This window comes from Nannospalax galili, unplaced genomic scaffold, assembly GCF_000622305.1.
Source record: "Nannospalax galili isolate Female #2095 unplaced genomic scaffold, S.galili_v1.0 scaffold899, whole genome shotgun sequence".
In the NCBI taxonomy this organism is placed as follows: domain Eukaryota; kingdom Metazoa; phylum Chordata; class Mammalia; order Rodentia; family Spalacidae; genus Nannospalax; species Nannospalax galili.
This window is the reverse complement of record NW_008343202.1, coordinates 382,177-398,360: the sequence shown is the minus strand read 5'-3', so window position 1 is coordinate 398,360 and position 16,184 is coordinate 382,177. Positions and strand designations below refer to the sequence as shown.

General features: G+C 44.4%; 1 protein-coding gene across 1 annotated transcript in view; it reads left to right on the top strand.

Annotated features, from left to right (window-relative positions):
• LOC103738938 (S-adenosyl-L-methionine-dependent tRNA 4-demethylwyosine synthase) overlaps positions 1 to 16,184 on the top strand; it is a 109,021-nt gene that overhangs the window by 2,625 nt on the left and 90,212 nt on the right. The window contains exons 3-6 of the mRNA XM_008839139.3: positions 8,799 to 8,936; positions 12,131 to 12,232; positions 14,196 to 14,390; positions 15,233 to 15,511. Of these exons, the coding sequence (XP_008837361.1) occupies positions 8,799 to 8,936; positions 12,131 to 12,232; positions 14,196 to 14,390; positions 15,233 to 15,511 (714 nt within the window). The remainder of the gene's footprint in view (positions 1 to 8,798; positions 8,937 to 12,130; positions 12,233 to 14,195; positions 14,391 to 15,232; positions 15,512 to 16,184) is intronic.

The window sequence follows — 16,184 nt, the reverse complement described above, 5'->3', positions numbered from 1 at the left end:
AAATTTATCCATCATTTTAGAACAATAGCTGTTGTTTCCCTTAGCTACAGGTGGGCACTACAGTATTGGAGACCAGGATTTGAAGTCTTACATCTGAGCAGCACTTTCTGGTTAGGAACAAAATCATCAATGGAGAAATGATTGTCTAAATAACTTTTTATATGGACTTAAAACATTTATATAAGACATTAAGCCTAATGTCTGAGAAGTGTAATCCCTTGAAGTTTTAAAGAAATATACTGATGATACTGATGACTTTAGTGTTTGGTTATACTTTCCTTTTGGGTGTTTAAGACCATACAGTTGGCCCAAATATATCAATTAATTTTTACTCTTAAGGTCATCAGAGGGTCTATCTCTTCTTCAGGGGTCACATGGCCTTGGGAGGAGCTCTTGGTTCCTTTATTTTACCAGTTCCATCTATGTGAAGATGAGTCAAAGGTCCTACTCGACCATGTCTTGCTTCATTTGGAAGCATGGATGAGATGTTTCCTCCAAGTTGACCCTCCTCTTTGTAGACTGGACAGTGGTTCAACTATCTCGTGGGGTCTCTATGTCCTCTGTGAACAAGAGGACAGGTGACTCAGCACAGTTACAGGACATTTTGAGAGATGTTCCATAGTCCCCTGGAACTTAGTCAACCTTGGAGGGCAAGGAGCGAAAACTGTCCTTTAAGTCCCTCTGACCACATTAGTATAGGCCTCAAACTATGGCTGTTAAACATCCAACAAAGTTAGTTCCACCAGTCTGGTACTTATAATTATCATGTACTATGAAGATAAGCCTTGGGTTAAAAAAAAAAAATACTGGGGCTGGAGATATGGCTCAACAGTTAAGAACACTGCCTTTTCTTGCAGAACATAGAAATTTTAAGATTATATGTATACTATTTGTGTCTCATCCTTTATATATAACAAGACATTCATCACTTGCTTAGGCTTTCTCATTTTTTCTATTTTGGAAAATATGTCTTCCCATACCTTTTAACATCTTTTACATTCTCATTATCTTTTTAAAAAAAATAATTATGAGACATAATAGCATTAACAAATACATTTTCCATCTGTTGTGAGACTTTTCCTGAGCAATGCTTATTCCCTTTTAAGGTTCTAGTGTCAAGCCAATGTTTGATTAAAGTTTTACTGGGGAACTAATGAATTTATTGAGCTTACTTTCTGAGATAACTCAGGGGTTGCTGAGGTGTATGTATAACACGTGAGGGTATGCATACTGGAAAGCCTTTACCCAGCATGGGTCATGCCTTCTCTTCCTAGCCCTCCCCAGATCCAGGAGACCATGTGTGATTAGGGCCAAATTATATACAGTTGGATGAGAAGAGTGTCTGGATACTCAAAAGAGTGTCCAGTTACCCTGCTTAGCACTCCTTTAATGAATGAGCACAACTGTCAACAAGCCCAATTGTGACTATGTTTAGCGATCAGGCTCAGCCGAAGTCGTGATGATGGTAGTTATTTCATGCAGAAGGGACTGCTGTATAGATAGCATCATCTTAATAAAAGGACCACCAGGTGGAGGCAGGATCTGGGGGCTTTCAGGCAGTCCCCTGCATTCTCAGGTCCTCTGCCAGCAGAAGGTCAGAACTCAGCACTCTGGCGGTCTGCTGAGATCAGAGCCATTACACTGATGGAGGTCAGAACCCCACCCTCTTAGGCTATCTGCTAGGATCTCAGCCTTAGCCTACCAAAGCCAGATCTGCCCTGGGGCCTTGGGACAGCAAGCGCTATTAACTGCTAAGCCATCTCTGCGGCCCCTCTAGTTTAATTTTTGAGGCGGTGTCTCTTTCTGAATGTGGAGTTTGCTGGCTGGCCAGTGAGCCCCAGGGATCCTCCTGTATCCACCTCCCCAGTGCTGGTGTTACAGGTGTATGTCACCATGCCTGGCTTTTTACATGGGTGCTGGGGATTGAACTCAGATTCTGAGTTCTGTCTGATATAGTGATTGCTCCAGCCCATTTTTCTTTTTTAATAGGTTTTCATGTTTTACAAAGAATTTAGAGCATAGGTTTTTCAAAGCTTTCAGAAAAATACAGAGAAGCTAAAGAAACTTTGTGTTATATGAGGGGGGCAGATGGCATATGCTACAGTGCACTGGTATAAATCAGAGGACAACTTGTGGAAGTTGATTCTCTTCTTCTGCCCTTTGGGTTCTGAAGATTGAACTCAAGCTATTAGGCTTGGCCTCAAGCTTCTTTACACATTAAGTCATCTTGTCAGCTCCTGAGAGAAGATATTGCTATGTATCCCTCCGTGGCTTAATATTCACTATATTGTCTGTAGGAATGACTTTTATAAATGGGCATAATCTGAACTAGTGACTTTTATTTAACCCCAGCAAAACCATGTGCTGTTGTGTCCTGTGACCTTCATACTGATCTCCTTTCTTAGGCATCCTTCATTTGGTAGTCCACACAAAAAGATAATAAGAGAATGTGGATATGCTTGAGAATTAACACATCAGAGCGCTGAAAGGTGGTGCCCCATGTCCTTTGCACATAGTGAACATTGGGAAGGAGGAGTGACATTGGGTAAATGAGATATTCTGGAACTAGGGATGAAAAGATGGCCTGTTCATCGCAGCCCTTGAGAATCAGAGACAGGTGGATCTCTGTGAGATTGTGCCCCTCCTCCTCGTTTCACATCATGACTTCCAGGTGGGCTGTGACTAGGGAGACCCTGGCAAAAAAACGATTAACAAAAAGACCAAAAAAAAAAAACAAAACAAAAACCAACCCCCAAAATGATTAGGGTGGAGCCAAGTTTGTACCTCCTCAACTGAATAAAATTATGGGTGGGCCAGACTCAGGACACAGTTCCAGAAAGAGAGTTCCCAGCAAATAGTTCCATCAGCACAGTGTAGGAGACAAACAATTCCAAGAGATATCTAAGGGAGTGTGGATCCTCTGAGTTTGGGCTCACTCTTAGAAACTAAATTCAAGAGTTGAGCTATTTGTTTAGGTAATTAATTATCATGTAAGTGTAGTGATGCCGCGTGTATCCCCGATTAGTCCTGAGCTCTGGGTTAATCCTCTTGCCTCAGCCTTCTTTGTGCTGGGGTTATCAGCATGTATCGTCATGCCCACTGCCAACAGGAACATTAAATCACACATTTGTTTGGCGTCTAGACTTTAAACAGCAGTTAAGAGCACTGACTGCTCTTGCAGAGGACCCGGGTTCAATTCCCAGCACCCACATAGCAGCTATGAACTGTCCTTAACTCCAGTTCCAGGGGAATCCAAAGCCCTCTTCTGACCTCTGTGGCATTGCATGACACGGGTGCACTCACATACATGCAGGCAATACACTAGTACACATAAAATAAAAATAATAAAATATTTTAAAAAATTCCTTAGGCATTGGCAAGATGGCTCAGCAGTTAAGAGCAATGACTGCTCTTGCAGTGGGCACCCTCACGGTGACTAACAACTGTCCCTAACTCCTGTTCCAAGGGAATCCAGCACCCTCTTCTGATCTCTGTGGGCATTGCATGACACAGGCTCACTTACCTACATGCAGGAAATACACTCATAGACATAAGAATAAAATTTTTTAAAAAAACTCTTAATTTTTCTCTCAAGATTTTAGACACACACACATACACATACTTAAAAGTGAAAGAATCTTAAAAAAAAGCTCAATGTGGTGGTGTGCATCTGTAATCTAAACATTCCTATGAGACAGAAACAGAATTGTTTGGAAGCTTATGACCAGCTAGTCTGGATTAGGCTTTGTCAAGAAGGTGAAAGGAGAGAACTGATTCCTGAAAACCATCCTCTTATTTCCACAGGCATGCTATGCTGTGGCATAAGTGCACCTGTATTCACATGCGTGCACACACACACAGAGCCAAACTTCTCTACTGAATATGCACAGAGTTTTCTCCTTATCTGTTATGTGACTATTTCTATTCACCCCAGGAGAAAGAGTGGAGGTAAAGAAACAATTCTATTCAAGTCCAGACTGAGGAGCCGGTTAGTTTATTGGGGGGGTTCTTGAGAAACCTTATGACCCAAAGTCCAACCCCAGCATAGGTGATGACTCAGCTTCACTGGAGTCCGCTGGGCACCTTACAGGCACCTCCACAGAAGTCTTTCTCCAGCAATTATTTACTGCTTAAATTTGGAAAATGGCAGCTCTTCTCTTGTAAGTTTCTTGTGATTTTCTTGACCCTGTGCAGCCTTCCTGCTCCCTCATAGTGGGAAATTTTTAACAGATACATAGCATCTCTTGAACAAAATATGTGCAACAACTATTTATAGAACACAGTGTATCAGCTGTGAGTAATCTACAGATGATGTAAAGATTCTGGGAGGATGTCTGCTGGTTATAAGTAAGTGCTATGCAGTTTTTTGGTTTTTTTTTTAATATAGGATTTGAAGTCAGGTATGGTGGAGCAGGCCTGTTGTCTCCCGAGTTCTCTTAGGTCCCTTGCTTCTGGCGCTATTAGACAAACCATATAACACATCTTTATTTGAATTTTTCATAGTTTATATTCTGGGTAGGGGAAATAGAGTACCTTACAAAGGTGAACACCCGGTGCCCTGTTCCACTCTGTGGCTCAGGGGCCCAGCATTCCAGATCGCTTCTGCACCCTGCCCACAGTCTTCATTATGTTTTGCCCACGCCTAGTGGGCCCGCAGTCTTGCCCCAGGGGCAATGCACCGAGGCCATTTTTTCCACCCTGCCTCCACCCAGATCTCACCAAAGCTCCTCATTCAGTAGCTATCTCTCCACAGCCAATTCTCTGCAGCAGGCCCCGCCCCTTGGAAGAACAACTTCTCCTCAGGACACATTCCACCCCTTCCTCCTGCTCTTACAATCTTTCTGCCAATCTTCTGCTAAGGTCCCTGAGCCTTGGAGGGGGTGACAGATGTAGGGCGATCTCTCTTGTATCATGGTGAGATAATGACTTCTTAGGCCTTCCCATTATTTGTCTTTAAGCTGTGGCCATTGATCTATCTCAGTGGTGTTTCTTCTACTATGAAGACAAACGGAAGGAAGTAGACACATCTAAACAAACATGAACGTAAATACAAGTGCCTAGAGGATATCCCAGTAGGTGTACTATATTCATTAAACAGTATACTTGTAATGGCTTCCCCTCTAGGGCCTATAGCCTTTCGACACAGGGGGTTGGCCTGTTCTACAGCACAAGATATGTGTTCCATTCCTAGGAGCGGGCCTTATCCAATTAGAAGTTTGTCAGTTGTATGTATGTTGATCGAACCATTATTGCACTTGCAGGCATTGCTTGGCATATCCATAGTGTGCAGCATGTGGGGTCCATTGTTGAGTAGAATTTTAGGGGAAACTTTCTTTCCTAACCATCTGCATAGCGCATTCTGGCAATATGAATGTCATCCAGTGACATGGAGTTTTTGGCTTAGTCTCTCCAGCTTTTCTTTTCCTCCCACGCACACATCATGCAGTGTCTTCAGCAACATGGCCTTACTGACCTTTCTAGTGTATAACTGACATTAGTGGCAATAGCCTTTGTGAATTTGAGGACCTCTAGGATCTCTCTCAGACCAAGAGCTCATAGGGATGCAACCCACTCCTGGTACTGTAGATTTTCTTAACAGTTGTATATAGTTTGGGAGCCTCTGTTTTTATCTTACCCAACCATAAAACTCCCAAGAATCTTACAGCTATAGCTGGCCTTTGTTTCTTCAGGTATTTTTCAAATGGGTTTCACATCTGTAAAACACCCGAAGGAAGGTTAACATCACATATTAAGTCAATCAAGACAAGGTCTAACACAGGATGTTTATCCATTCATATTAACTGTTTTCTCCATAGCTCTTTGTTAGGTACCATAGCATGGGTATGAGGCATTAATTTGGTTAGTTCTTTACTGTCTTTAGTTATCCCTGGGGAGTCATTCCACATTCTGGGGATCTTGCATCGAGTCTCTTTGTATTCTTGTATCCTTGATACACTTACAGGTGTTGGCTCCAGTTGCCTGACCCTGCACTGGGCTAAGGAGGCAGGGAGTTTCTCTTGTTCTCGCTGTACCTTTTGGTTCCCTGAGTCAGGCAGGCTCTGGGTCTGCCTCCTGACTGTAGCCATATCTGTCATCTCTCCATTGACCATACCTGGCTGCTGGGGGAGGCCTTGGTGGAAAAACTGCCTCCACCCCTAGTATAGCCTTTATAAGGAGAGAAATGCATCTTATTTCCTAGTATAGCCTTTATAAGGAGAGAAATGCATCTTATTTAATCTTTAGGGATTCTTAACCACCCCGGGACAGTTTTTAATCCTTTGAATGCCTTTTGTAAACCGTTCTTCTGGTTTGAAAGCCTCGTGGGCCCACAGTCTCGCCCCAGGTTGGTAAATGCCTCCTTTTGAGTCCATGCAGGTAAGACACTGGAGCCATTTTTTCCAGCCCTGCTGCCGCCAAGATTGCGCCAATGCTCCTCCCTCGGCTAACTCTCCACAGCCAATTCTCCACAGTAGGCCCCACCCCTTAGGGGAACAAATACCCCTTGGGACACACCTGTAACCCCAGCACTTGCAGGATGAGGCAGGAGGATTACTAGTTTGAAGCCAGTCTGGGAGGTAAAACCATCTGTAACTCCATTTCCGAGGGAGCTAACTCCTTCTGGCCTTCATGGGGATTTACACTCACACGCTATACATACATACATGCAGTCAAGACACTCATACACAGAACATAAAAATAAATTTAAAAAATTTTTTAGGGGCTGGAGAAATGGCTCAGCAGTTAAGAACAGTGGTTGTTCTTGCAGAAGACTCAGGTTCGAATCCCAGCACTTAACTCCAGTTCCAGGGGACTCTGAAGCCCTCTTTTGACTGCCGCAGTGTTGCATGAAACAGGCGTGGTCACACGCATGCAGGCAATATACTCATACACATAAAATAAAAGTAAAATATTAAAAAAATTTTTTTTAAAAGATCCCATCTTTCCTGGGGCCGGAGAGATGGTTCAGTGGTTAAGAACACTGACTGTTCTTGCAGAAGACCCAGGTTCGAATCCCAGCACCCACATCAGAGATAACAACTGTCAGTAACTTCCACTCCAGGGGATCTGACAGCCTCTTCTGTCCTATGTGGGCATTTCATGACACAGGTGTGCTAACATACACAAGACACACATACACATGAAATAAAAATTTAAAAAAAAGATCCAACCTTACTTTGGGAGGTATGAAAATTAGCAGACCATGACCCAGTTTGTGATGCTCTTAATCTTTCTGGTTGTACCCCTCAACTCTTAATCTCAGTCTCACTGGTGCTTAAAAAACAGGACTTAACCTTTTTCAGGGAGTTCCTATCTTAAAAGAAACCAAAAGCAGAAGTACTTGACATTCTTTGTGTGTGTGTGTGTGTGTGTGTGTGTGTGTGTGTGTGTTAGTGTTACCATCCTCTGAGCATCACAGCCGTTGTCTTCATCAGAGCAGCTGTGACTGCTTACAAGTGATTCCTGAGATCAGACTTGTTGACTGTTGATGTTCCCTGTCCAGTGACCCTTACCTGAAATGCTCTATGTCTCTTGGCCATTTGTATGTAATTCTGTACTGCCCTAATTGCACAGGGCCTCATGGTCTTGGGAGGGACTAGATTATACAGATTGTAGAAGATTACTGTATTATTTAGTTTTCTGTTGCTATAATAAAACCCCATAACCAAAAGTAATGCATAGAAAAAAAGAGTTTATTTTGGTTGGTGGTTCCAGCAAATGAGTCCATATGGTGGGGAAGGCATGGCAGCAGGTGGCTGGAATAAGAAGTTGAGAGCTCATATCTTCAACTGCAAACATGAAACAGAGAGTGAACTGAAAGTGGGGTGAGGTTATAAATCTCAAAGCCAGCCTCCAGTGACATACCTCCTCCAGCAAGGCTGTACCTCTTGAACCTCTCCAAACAGAGTCCAACTTGGGGATCAAGTGTTCAGATCCCTCAGCGTATAGGGGACATTTCTCATTTAAACCACTACATTAACTGACTCCATTTTTGCAGCTATTGGGAAGTTGTCATCCATTCTGGGGTGAGACTTTTAAGGTGGAGCAGCTGCTTTGGAGTCCTGTGTGTGCCTGTCAGTAACCCCTCTGCCATGCTCTGGCTCTAAGCCCCAATAAACTCACTGGTTCTTCAGCTTGGAATTTGGTAGAATTATATTTTGGTTTGTTGTTGGAGCCCTATAAGGAGCAGGTAGATGTTGCTTATATCTTCTCAGGGAAAGAGTTCCTGCCACAGTGTGTGTGTGTGCGTGTGTGTGTGTGTGTGCGTGTGCGTGTGTGTGTCTGGGTCTCTGTCCATCTGCCTTCTATCCTGGAACTCTTCTCTCTTAAATGCCAGGGGAAGATGATAGCTTTATCTGGAGGGAGTGGGGATCTTCCAGTTCTGAAAAAGGTGAGTCCTGCCTTTTAAACACCAGTGAGACTTAGGTTAAGAGTTGAGGGGTACAACCAGAAAGATTAAGAGCATCACAAACTGGGTCATGGTCTGTTTATTTTCATACCTCCCAAAGTAAGGAGAAGGTTAGATCTTTAAAAAAAATTTTTTTGATTGATTTTTATTTTATGTGCATAAGTGTTTTGCCTGCATGTATATATGTGTACCATGTGCATGTAAAGGCCCATGAAGGCCAGGAGAGAGAGAGTTAGATCCCCTGAAAACAGAGTTACATGCCGTTGTTAGGCACCCTGTGGGTGTTGGGAACAGAACCTGGGTCTTCTGTAAGAGCCGCCAGTGCTGCTAGCATCTCTCCCACCTGGAAAGGTCAGGTCTTAATGATTCTCTGTCATTGTCTATCTTCAAGGCCGAGAGCTCTCAGGGGAAAAGTATTCCAAAAACAACTCAGAATCTGCTGACAAACGGCTCCCTCTCCCTCCAAAAGAAGCCGACCTACGTATCTGGAGTGAAGATTTTCTATGGCTCCCAGACTGGTACTGCCAAGGTGAGGGCTTTGTACCATGTATTTTCTGACTTAAAAGAAAAGAAAAAAAAAAAAAACCCAAAAAACGCTAAACAACAACTTCTCTTTTTTGAGACAAAGTCCCACTGTACCACCCTGGCTAGCCTGGAACTCATTCTGTAGACCAGGCTGTCCTTGATCTCATGGAGCTCTGCCTGTCTCTGCCTCCCCAGTGCTGGGATTAAAAGCATATGGCATCATGCACAGTCCCCTTTTACATTTTTTTTTTTTATTGCAGTTATTTTTTGGACAGGGTCTTCTGTGTCCCAGGCTGGCCTCAGACTCTCTGTGGAACTCTCTCTGTGTAGCAGCGAATGACCTTTGTTGAATAATTAATTCTTCATCTTTATCTTGACATATTAACTGTAACTCATTTGGCCACTGGTAATTAAATCCTATCATGCAGTTGTTTTTTGTAGCTGTAGCTGCCATTCTGAAACCACTCCAGAGCCCTCCCTTAGTGAGTCACGTCATTAGCAAGATAGTGACTGCAAAGGTTTTAGGGACTTTGTGCTGAGTGACAAGGATCCAATATTTTTTTCATATACAGTCGTGTACTGACTCTCTTTTGCCCCAAGCCTGCACTTTCTCCACTTACCTGAGTTTATTCTCCTCTGATCACTGTTTGGCATACTCTACTCTTCCTTTTCTGTTTCTTCTCTTTCTGTTAGATCTGAGGCTTCTCCAGGGCTCTGTCAGTCTTGTTCAATGGTGTGCAATTGCCTAGAAACAAGGCTGGCTGGGTGTGTACCTGGTAAATGAATTAGTTGTAGCTCACAGTTCCAGCAGGTAACAGGCTGTTAGTTACGTTTCTGTTGCTGTGACAAAACACCATGACCAAAAGCCACTTATGGAAGAGTTTATTTGGGTGATGGTTCTAGAGGGAGAGTCCACATTTGTGAGGAGGCATGGAGGCAGGTGGCTAGAGCAGGAAGCTGAAAGATCACATCTTCAACTACTAACACAGGAAGGACAGAGAGAGGAGAGAGAGAGAGAGAGAGAGAGAGAGAGAGAGAGAGAGAGAGAAAAACAGGGAGTAAGGCTATAATCCCTCAAAGCCTGCCCCCTGATGATGTAGTCCCATAGCCAACTGGGTGCCAAGTCTTTAAATACCTGCACCTGTGGGGAGCATTTTTCATTCAGACCACCACAGGGGCCAAGTGTTGAATCAAGTAGAAAAGAGGAGGATGTTTTTCTCTTTTTGTTTATTTATTTTTCTTTAAAATTTTTAATTGAGGTGCTGGAGAGATGGCTCAGCAGTTAAACACAGTGGTTGTTCTTGCAGAAGACCCGGGTTCGAGTCCCAGCACCCACATGCAGCTAACAACTGTCCGTAACTCCAGTCCCAGGGGATCCGACAGCCTCTTCTGACCTCCTCACGCATTGCACAATACGGTGTACTTACCTACATGCAGGCAATACACGCATACACATAAAAATAAGCCGGGCATGGTGGTGCACGCCTGTAGTCCCAGCACTTGAGAGGCAGAGCCAGGTGGATCTCTGTGAGTTGAAGGCCAGCCTGGTCTACATAGTGAGTTCCAGAACAGTTGGGGCTACAGGGAGACCCTGCTTCAAAAAGACAAAAATAAATAAATAAATAAACAAATAAATAAATAAATAAATAATAAACAAAATTAAAAAAAATTTAAATTGAGGTTTTGTAATTGCATACAACAGTTTTTAATCAATTTAGAACCCCCTCCCCCATCCATTTCTCCCCATACCCCACCAGACTTCATGTATTTTGCCATACATGTTAAGTCCAATCCAGTCAAGCCTTTGTACTCAGATGTCCTTCAGTATAAATTCATCCACCAGAGTCTAGTCAGCCCATCTGGAGATCATATGTAAGGCATACTCTCCCTCTCCCAGTAGCAATCAGTCTCTAATAGTTCTCAGTCTAGGGCTGCCCTGTCACCCATTTCTCTCCTCTCTGCTTAATTGAGTAGGCATGGGTCCTGTGCTCGATGCCACCATTGCCTCAAGGTCATATGTGCAAACTTCCAATGGTCAGAAAGCCTCTGCTTCCCTGTGTTTATTAACTAACCCTGGCTCTTACAATCTTTTCACCCCTACTTCTGAAATGGTCCCTGAGCCATGGGTGGCTGAGGTTCAATATAGGAGTCTTGTCTAGGGAGAAGATATTTTTCTTGAGTATCAGCCTGACTGGAAATTTTAGCTTTGCCTAGACATTTGGTCATAGTTTTTGTTTTTATTTTATTTTGAGACAGGGTCTCACTATGTAACCCTGGTTGGCCTAGAACTCACTCTGTAGACCCAGCTGGTTGCCATCTCACAGAGATCCACCTGCCTCTGCCTCCCGAGTGCTGGGGCTAAAGATGTACACATCCATGCCCTGCTGCTTCAGATGTTTTGAGGAGAGCTGGTGAGCATGTTGCCTGGGGGCAGAGGTTAGCTGTTGGGCAGCCCCCATGACCTGTATGTACTTGTCTTATATATAGTGATTAATGGTTGGCTTTTTTGAGTTATGTGTGTGTAATATATATACATGCGTGTGAGGGCCAGTCAGTGGTGTTGGGTCTTCCACTGTGGCCCTCGACATTATCTTCTGAGATAGTGACTCTCACTAAACCTGGAGCTTATCAATGGCATACACTTGCTGGACCGTGAGCTCTGAGTCTGCCTGCCTCTGTTCAGCAGTGTTGGGGTTACAGAACTGCATAACCATGCCTAACTTTTGTATGGGGAAGACGTGAATGAACTCAGGCCCTCAAGCTTGCACAGCAGGCACTTGACCCTCTGAACCATCTTCTCAGCCTGGTTGACTGTTCCCTGCCTCAGGTTCCTTTCCATCTTGTGCTGTAGCTGATTCCAGCCTAGAGCCTTCCCTGGGTTCTGTGTGACAAGACCTGCCCCTGAGGGCTTCCTCCTGTCAACTAACCTCTCTTTCTCTTTCGGTGTGGTCTTCCCCATTTTTCTACTCCTGTGTGTTTATTCTAGTGGGTCAAAGCCCTTGGAATGTCAAACCTGGTGCGGATTTCCTCTGTAAACCTTTTGTACAGTGTGAATCTGACCCAATTGGGCTTGAGAATGTGGTAGGTGCGAAGCTTCCACAGGGGCACCATGCCCCCCTTACCACCTGGGGCAAATTATGGCTCTACTTTACTTATTTGGCTTATAGGAGAGTTTATTGTTGTTTTTCTCTTTCTTAGGGATTTGCATCAATTCTTGCCAAAGCAGTCACCTCCCTGGACCTGCCTATTGCTGTTATTAATCTGAAACAGTATGATCCAGATGACAATCTAGTAGGAGAGGTTGGTAACTCTTAGCTTTTTCTTCAATGGAAACTCCTGAATTTGAGCCTGGAGAGAGATGGATCAGTGATTAAGAGCATTTGCTGCTTCTGCTCCCTCTTCTCACCATCCTTATAACCGACAAAACCAAGATAATATTCCTCTAAACTACAGTATTGAATGTATTGGGCTTACTAACAGAGCATAGTGTGGTGGGGGGAATTACTTATGAAGGTGTGGGTACGCTTAGGCTTTCTTCCTATATCAAGGTGGGGACCCCCTGACCTACTGGTGGTGAACCAAGATGGCGAAGGCCACCCCCTCTCTCTGGCTTTCGCTGTCCCTATCCTTAGTCCATCCCCTTCATACAGCTAAGGCTGACTGATTGGGTAGGAGGGATGGTCAAATTAGTTTGAGGTGATTGAAGCAGCAGACAAATCTCAGCTAGAGAAGGCATCTATCTACCACTTGCCACTCTAGCTTGACTTGAGGATGACAAGCTCATCCAACACTCCACTCCTTCCTCTGGTTCTTACAGTCTTTCTGCCAGCCTCTTCAACAAGAGTCCTTGAGCCTTGGAGGGGGTCACAGATGTAGGATGGTCTTTCTTCTATTGTGGTGAGATATTGAACTCTTGGGCCTTCTCATCATTTGTTTCTAAGATGGGGCTGTTGATCCACTTCAGTGGTATTCCTCCTACTATAAAGACAAATGAAAAGAAGTAGGAACATCTAAATGAACATTGACTGTTGTAATAATAATTTAACCTATGGGTGTAAACGCAAATACTTAGAAGATGCCTTAACAGGTGCATCACGTTCATCTAACAAGCAGGTGAATCGCAGCTAGAGAAGAAGGCATCTATCCATTGCTTGCCAGTCTGGCTTGCCACGCGGAGGGCAAACTCATCAAAGACTCTGCTTCAGAGGACCCCAGTTTGGTTTCCAGCACCCACATTGGGCAGCTCACCACCACCTGTAACTCCAGCTCCAGGGGATCTGATGCCCTCTTCTGGCCTCCAAGGACACTGTACTCACATGTGCACATGTGTATTCGTGCAAACACTCAATTAAAGTAAATTAAAAAAAAATTATCCCAAAGCCGGGCGTGGTGGCACATGCCTTTAATCCCAGCACTTGGGAGGCAGAGGCAGGCAGATCTTTGTGAGTTCGAGGCCAGCCTGGTCTACATAGTGAGTTCCAGGACAGCTAGGGCTACAAGGAGAACCTGTCTCAAAAAGACAAAAAAAAAAAAGAAAAGAAAAGAAAAAATCATCCCAAATTCTATGGGCTGGAGAGATGGCTCAGAGGTTAAGAACACTGACTGTTCTTGCAGAAGACCCAGGTTCAAATCCCAGCACCCACATGGCAGCTAACAACTGTTGGTAACTCTAGTTCCAGGGGATCCGACAGTCTCTTCTGTCCTCTGACAGCCTCTTCTGTCCTCCGAGGGCTTTTGCACAACACAGGTGCACTTACCTACATGCAGGCAATACATGCATACACATAAAATAAAAATAATAAACAAAATATTAAAAAAAATCCCAAATCCCAAATTTAATTGACCTCCTGACCCATGGGGGTGATTTGATACATGCTCCACAATAAATTGAATTTTCATGCTGAGCCATTGGAACTGGATGCTTTTTCACTGTAGTTCAGAAACTTATTTTATGTTTTGAGCTACTATCTAGCTCTGGCTGGTCTGGAATTCACTATGTAGACCTGACTGTCCTCAAACTCAGAGATCAGCCTGTCTGCCTCCCGAGTGCTGGGATTAAAGGTATGTGCCACCGCCACCATGCCCAGCCCAACTGTTATTTATTTATTTTTTTTGAGACAAGATCTTGTTCTGTAGCCCTGCCTGGTCTTGAACCCAGACAGTTCTCTTTTTACCTATCTCCTGAGAGTGCTGGTGCACCACCATGCTCAATTCCACTGATAACGTTTTTTTTTTGTTTGTTTGTTTTTTTGTTTTAATTTAGATCACTAGTAAAACTGTCTGTGTCTTCCTGGTCGCTACATATACGGACGGCTGCCCCACCGAGAGTGCGGAATGGTTCTGCAAGTGGTTGGAGGAAGCAGCAAATGATTTCCGGTTTGGCAAAACTTACCTGAAGGGACTGAGATACGCTGTGTTTGGCCTGGGTGATTCTGCCTACCAGAGCCACTTCAACAAGGTAGGTGTGTGCTAAGTTATAGAACTAGATTCGCTAACTAAAAGATAAACATGTAAACAAGGCCTCACATGTGTTATGTGTGGGAGAATTGACCTATAAATTTGCTGCTTAGTAATAATAAATTCTTGTGTTAATATTTTTCCTTTGTGATGTTGAGGGTAGAACCTAAGGCCTATGCATGGTGGACAAGGGTCCTATCCTTGAGCCAAATGCCAGCCCTTCACTGGGGGATTCTGGGCAGGTGCTCTACCACTGAGCCATGTTCCAGTTTCTCACTGGGGGGATTCTAGGCATTGTGTTATTGAGGTGTATCCCTGGCTTTTATTTTATGTATATGAGTGTATTGCCTGGATGTATGTAAGTGCACACATGTTGTGTGATGCCCACAGAGGTCAGAAGAGGTTGTCGGATCCCCTGGAACTTGAGGTTTGTGCAGTTGTTAGCTGCGATATGGGTGTTGGGAATTGAACCCAGGTCCTCTGAAAGAACAGCTAGTGCTCTTAATTACTGAGCCATCTCTCCAGCCCCCTAGCCTCTTTTTTTACTTTGAGACAGAGTTTCACTTTGTTGCTCAGGTTGACCTTGAACTTATATTGGAGCCCAGGGAAGCCTTGCACCTGAGATTCTCCTGCCTCATCCTGAGTAGTGGGGATGACAGGCCTGTGGTAGCAGGCCTGGCTTGTAGCTTGAAGACTGTTATACTGAGTTGTGCCATCTCCTTCAGCAGAAGCTGCTGGCTGGGTCCCAGGTCATTGAGTTTCTGCAGCACAGTCTGAAATCCTGGTTTAGAGGATCAGATAGTTTTATTTGTTTGTTTTTCAGCATATCTATCTCTCCTGCAGGTTGGCACCAATGTTGACAAGTGGCTCTGGATGCTTGGTGCTTGCCGGATGCTGACTCGAGGGCAGGGTGACCGCAATGCGGTTCAGAGCAAACATGGCAGCATTGAGGCTGACTTTGAAGCCTGGAAGTCCAAGTTCCTTTCCCGGCTGCAGGCTCTGCTCCAAGGAGAGAAGAAGACCTGTAGCGGGGAGTGCAAGAGAGGAAAGTGTGGGTCCATACAGCATGGCCCTGGGGAGGCAAAGCCTGAGCCTCAGGAGCAAGGCCAGTCACATCCAAAGGTTTGTGTGCCCGACTCCTTTCTCAGTGCACATCTGTGTGTTTGTGTGTGTGAATGCATGTGTGTGTGTGTGTATACGTGCACGTGCGTGTGCGTCTGTGTAGATACCTGGCTTTATATCTGCTCTGAGAAGCTGTTGCATTAGCTTGTGGTTAGAAAGTCTGAAACTCAGGTGCTGCTGTTTCAGAGAAAGTGCATCTTAGGAGTTAGGGCCTGTTGTGCTAGATGTGGCCCTCCTTTTCTCCTGCTCCTTCTCTTCCTGCACATCCCTCTTCCTCCTCCTTTCTCTTCCTTCTCTCCCTCTTCTCCCTTCCCCTTTGTTTCACCGGATCTTGCTATGTAGCCCAAGCTGGCCTGGAACTCCTTTGAAGCAAGGCTCCTCTTGCCTCGGTTTCCTGATTGCTGGGGTTGCAGCTAGGCACCACCACACTCATTCTTGTTTCTTCTTTGATCACGCCATTGCTTAAGTTTTACCATTTTCTGCAGGTTAAGAAACAGAGGTCCAGAGATGTGAAATATGTCCCATTCTGAAGGCACCTTGTTATCCCTCAGGTCCCATCCTTCCTGTCCCACATGATTGAGTCACTCCAGGTGCAGCTGCAGGTCATCCTGGGTTTGCCTCTCTTCTCCATTGCCCTCTAAATATCTTCAGACATGCAGTTCCTTAGAAATGT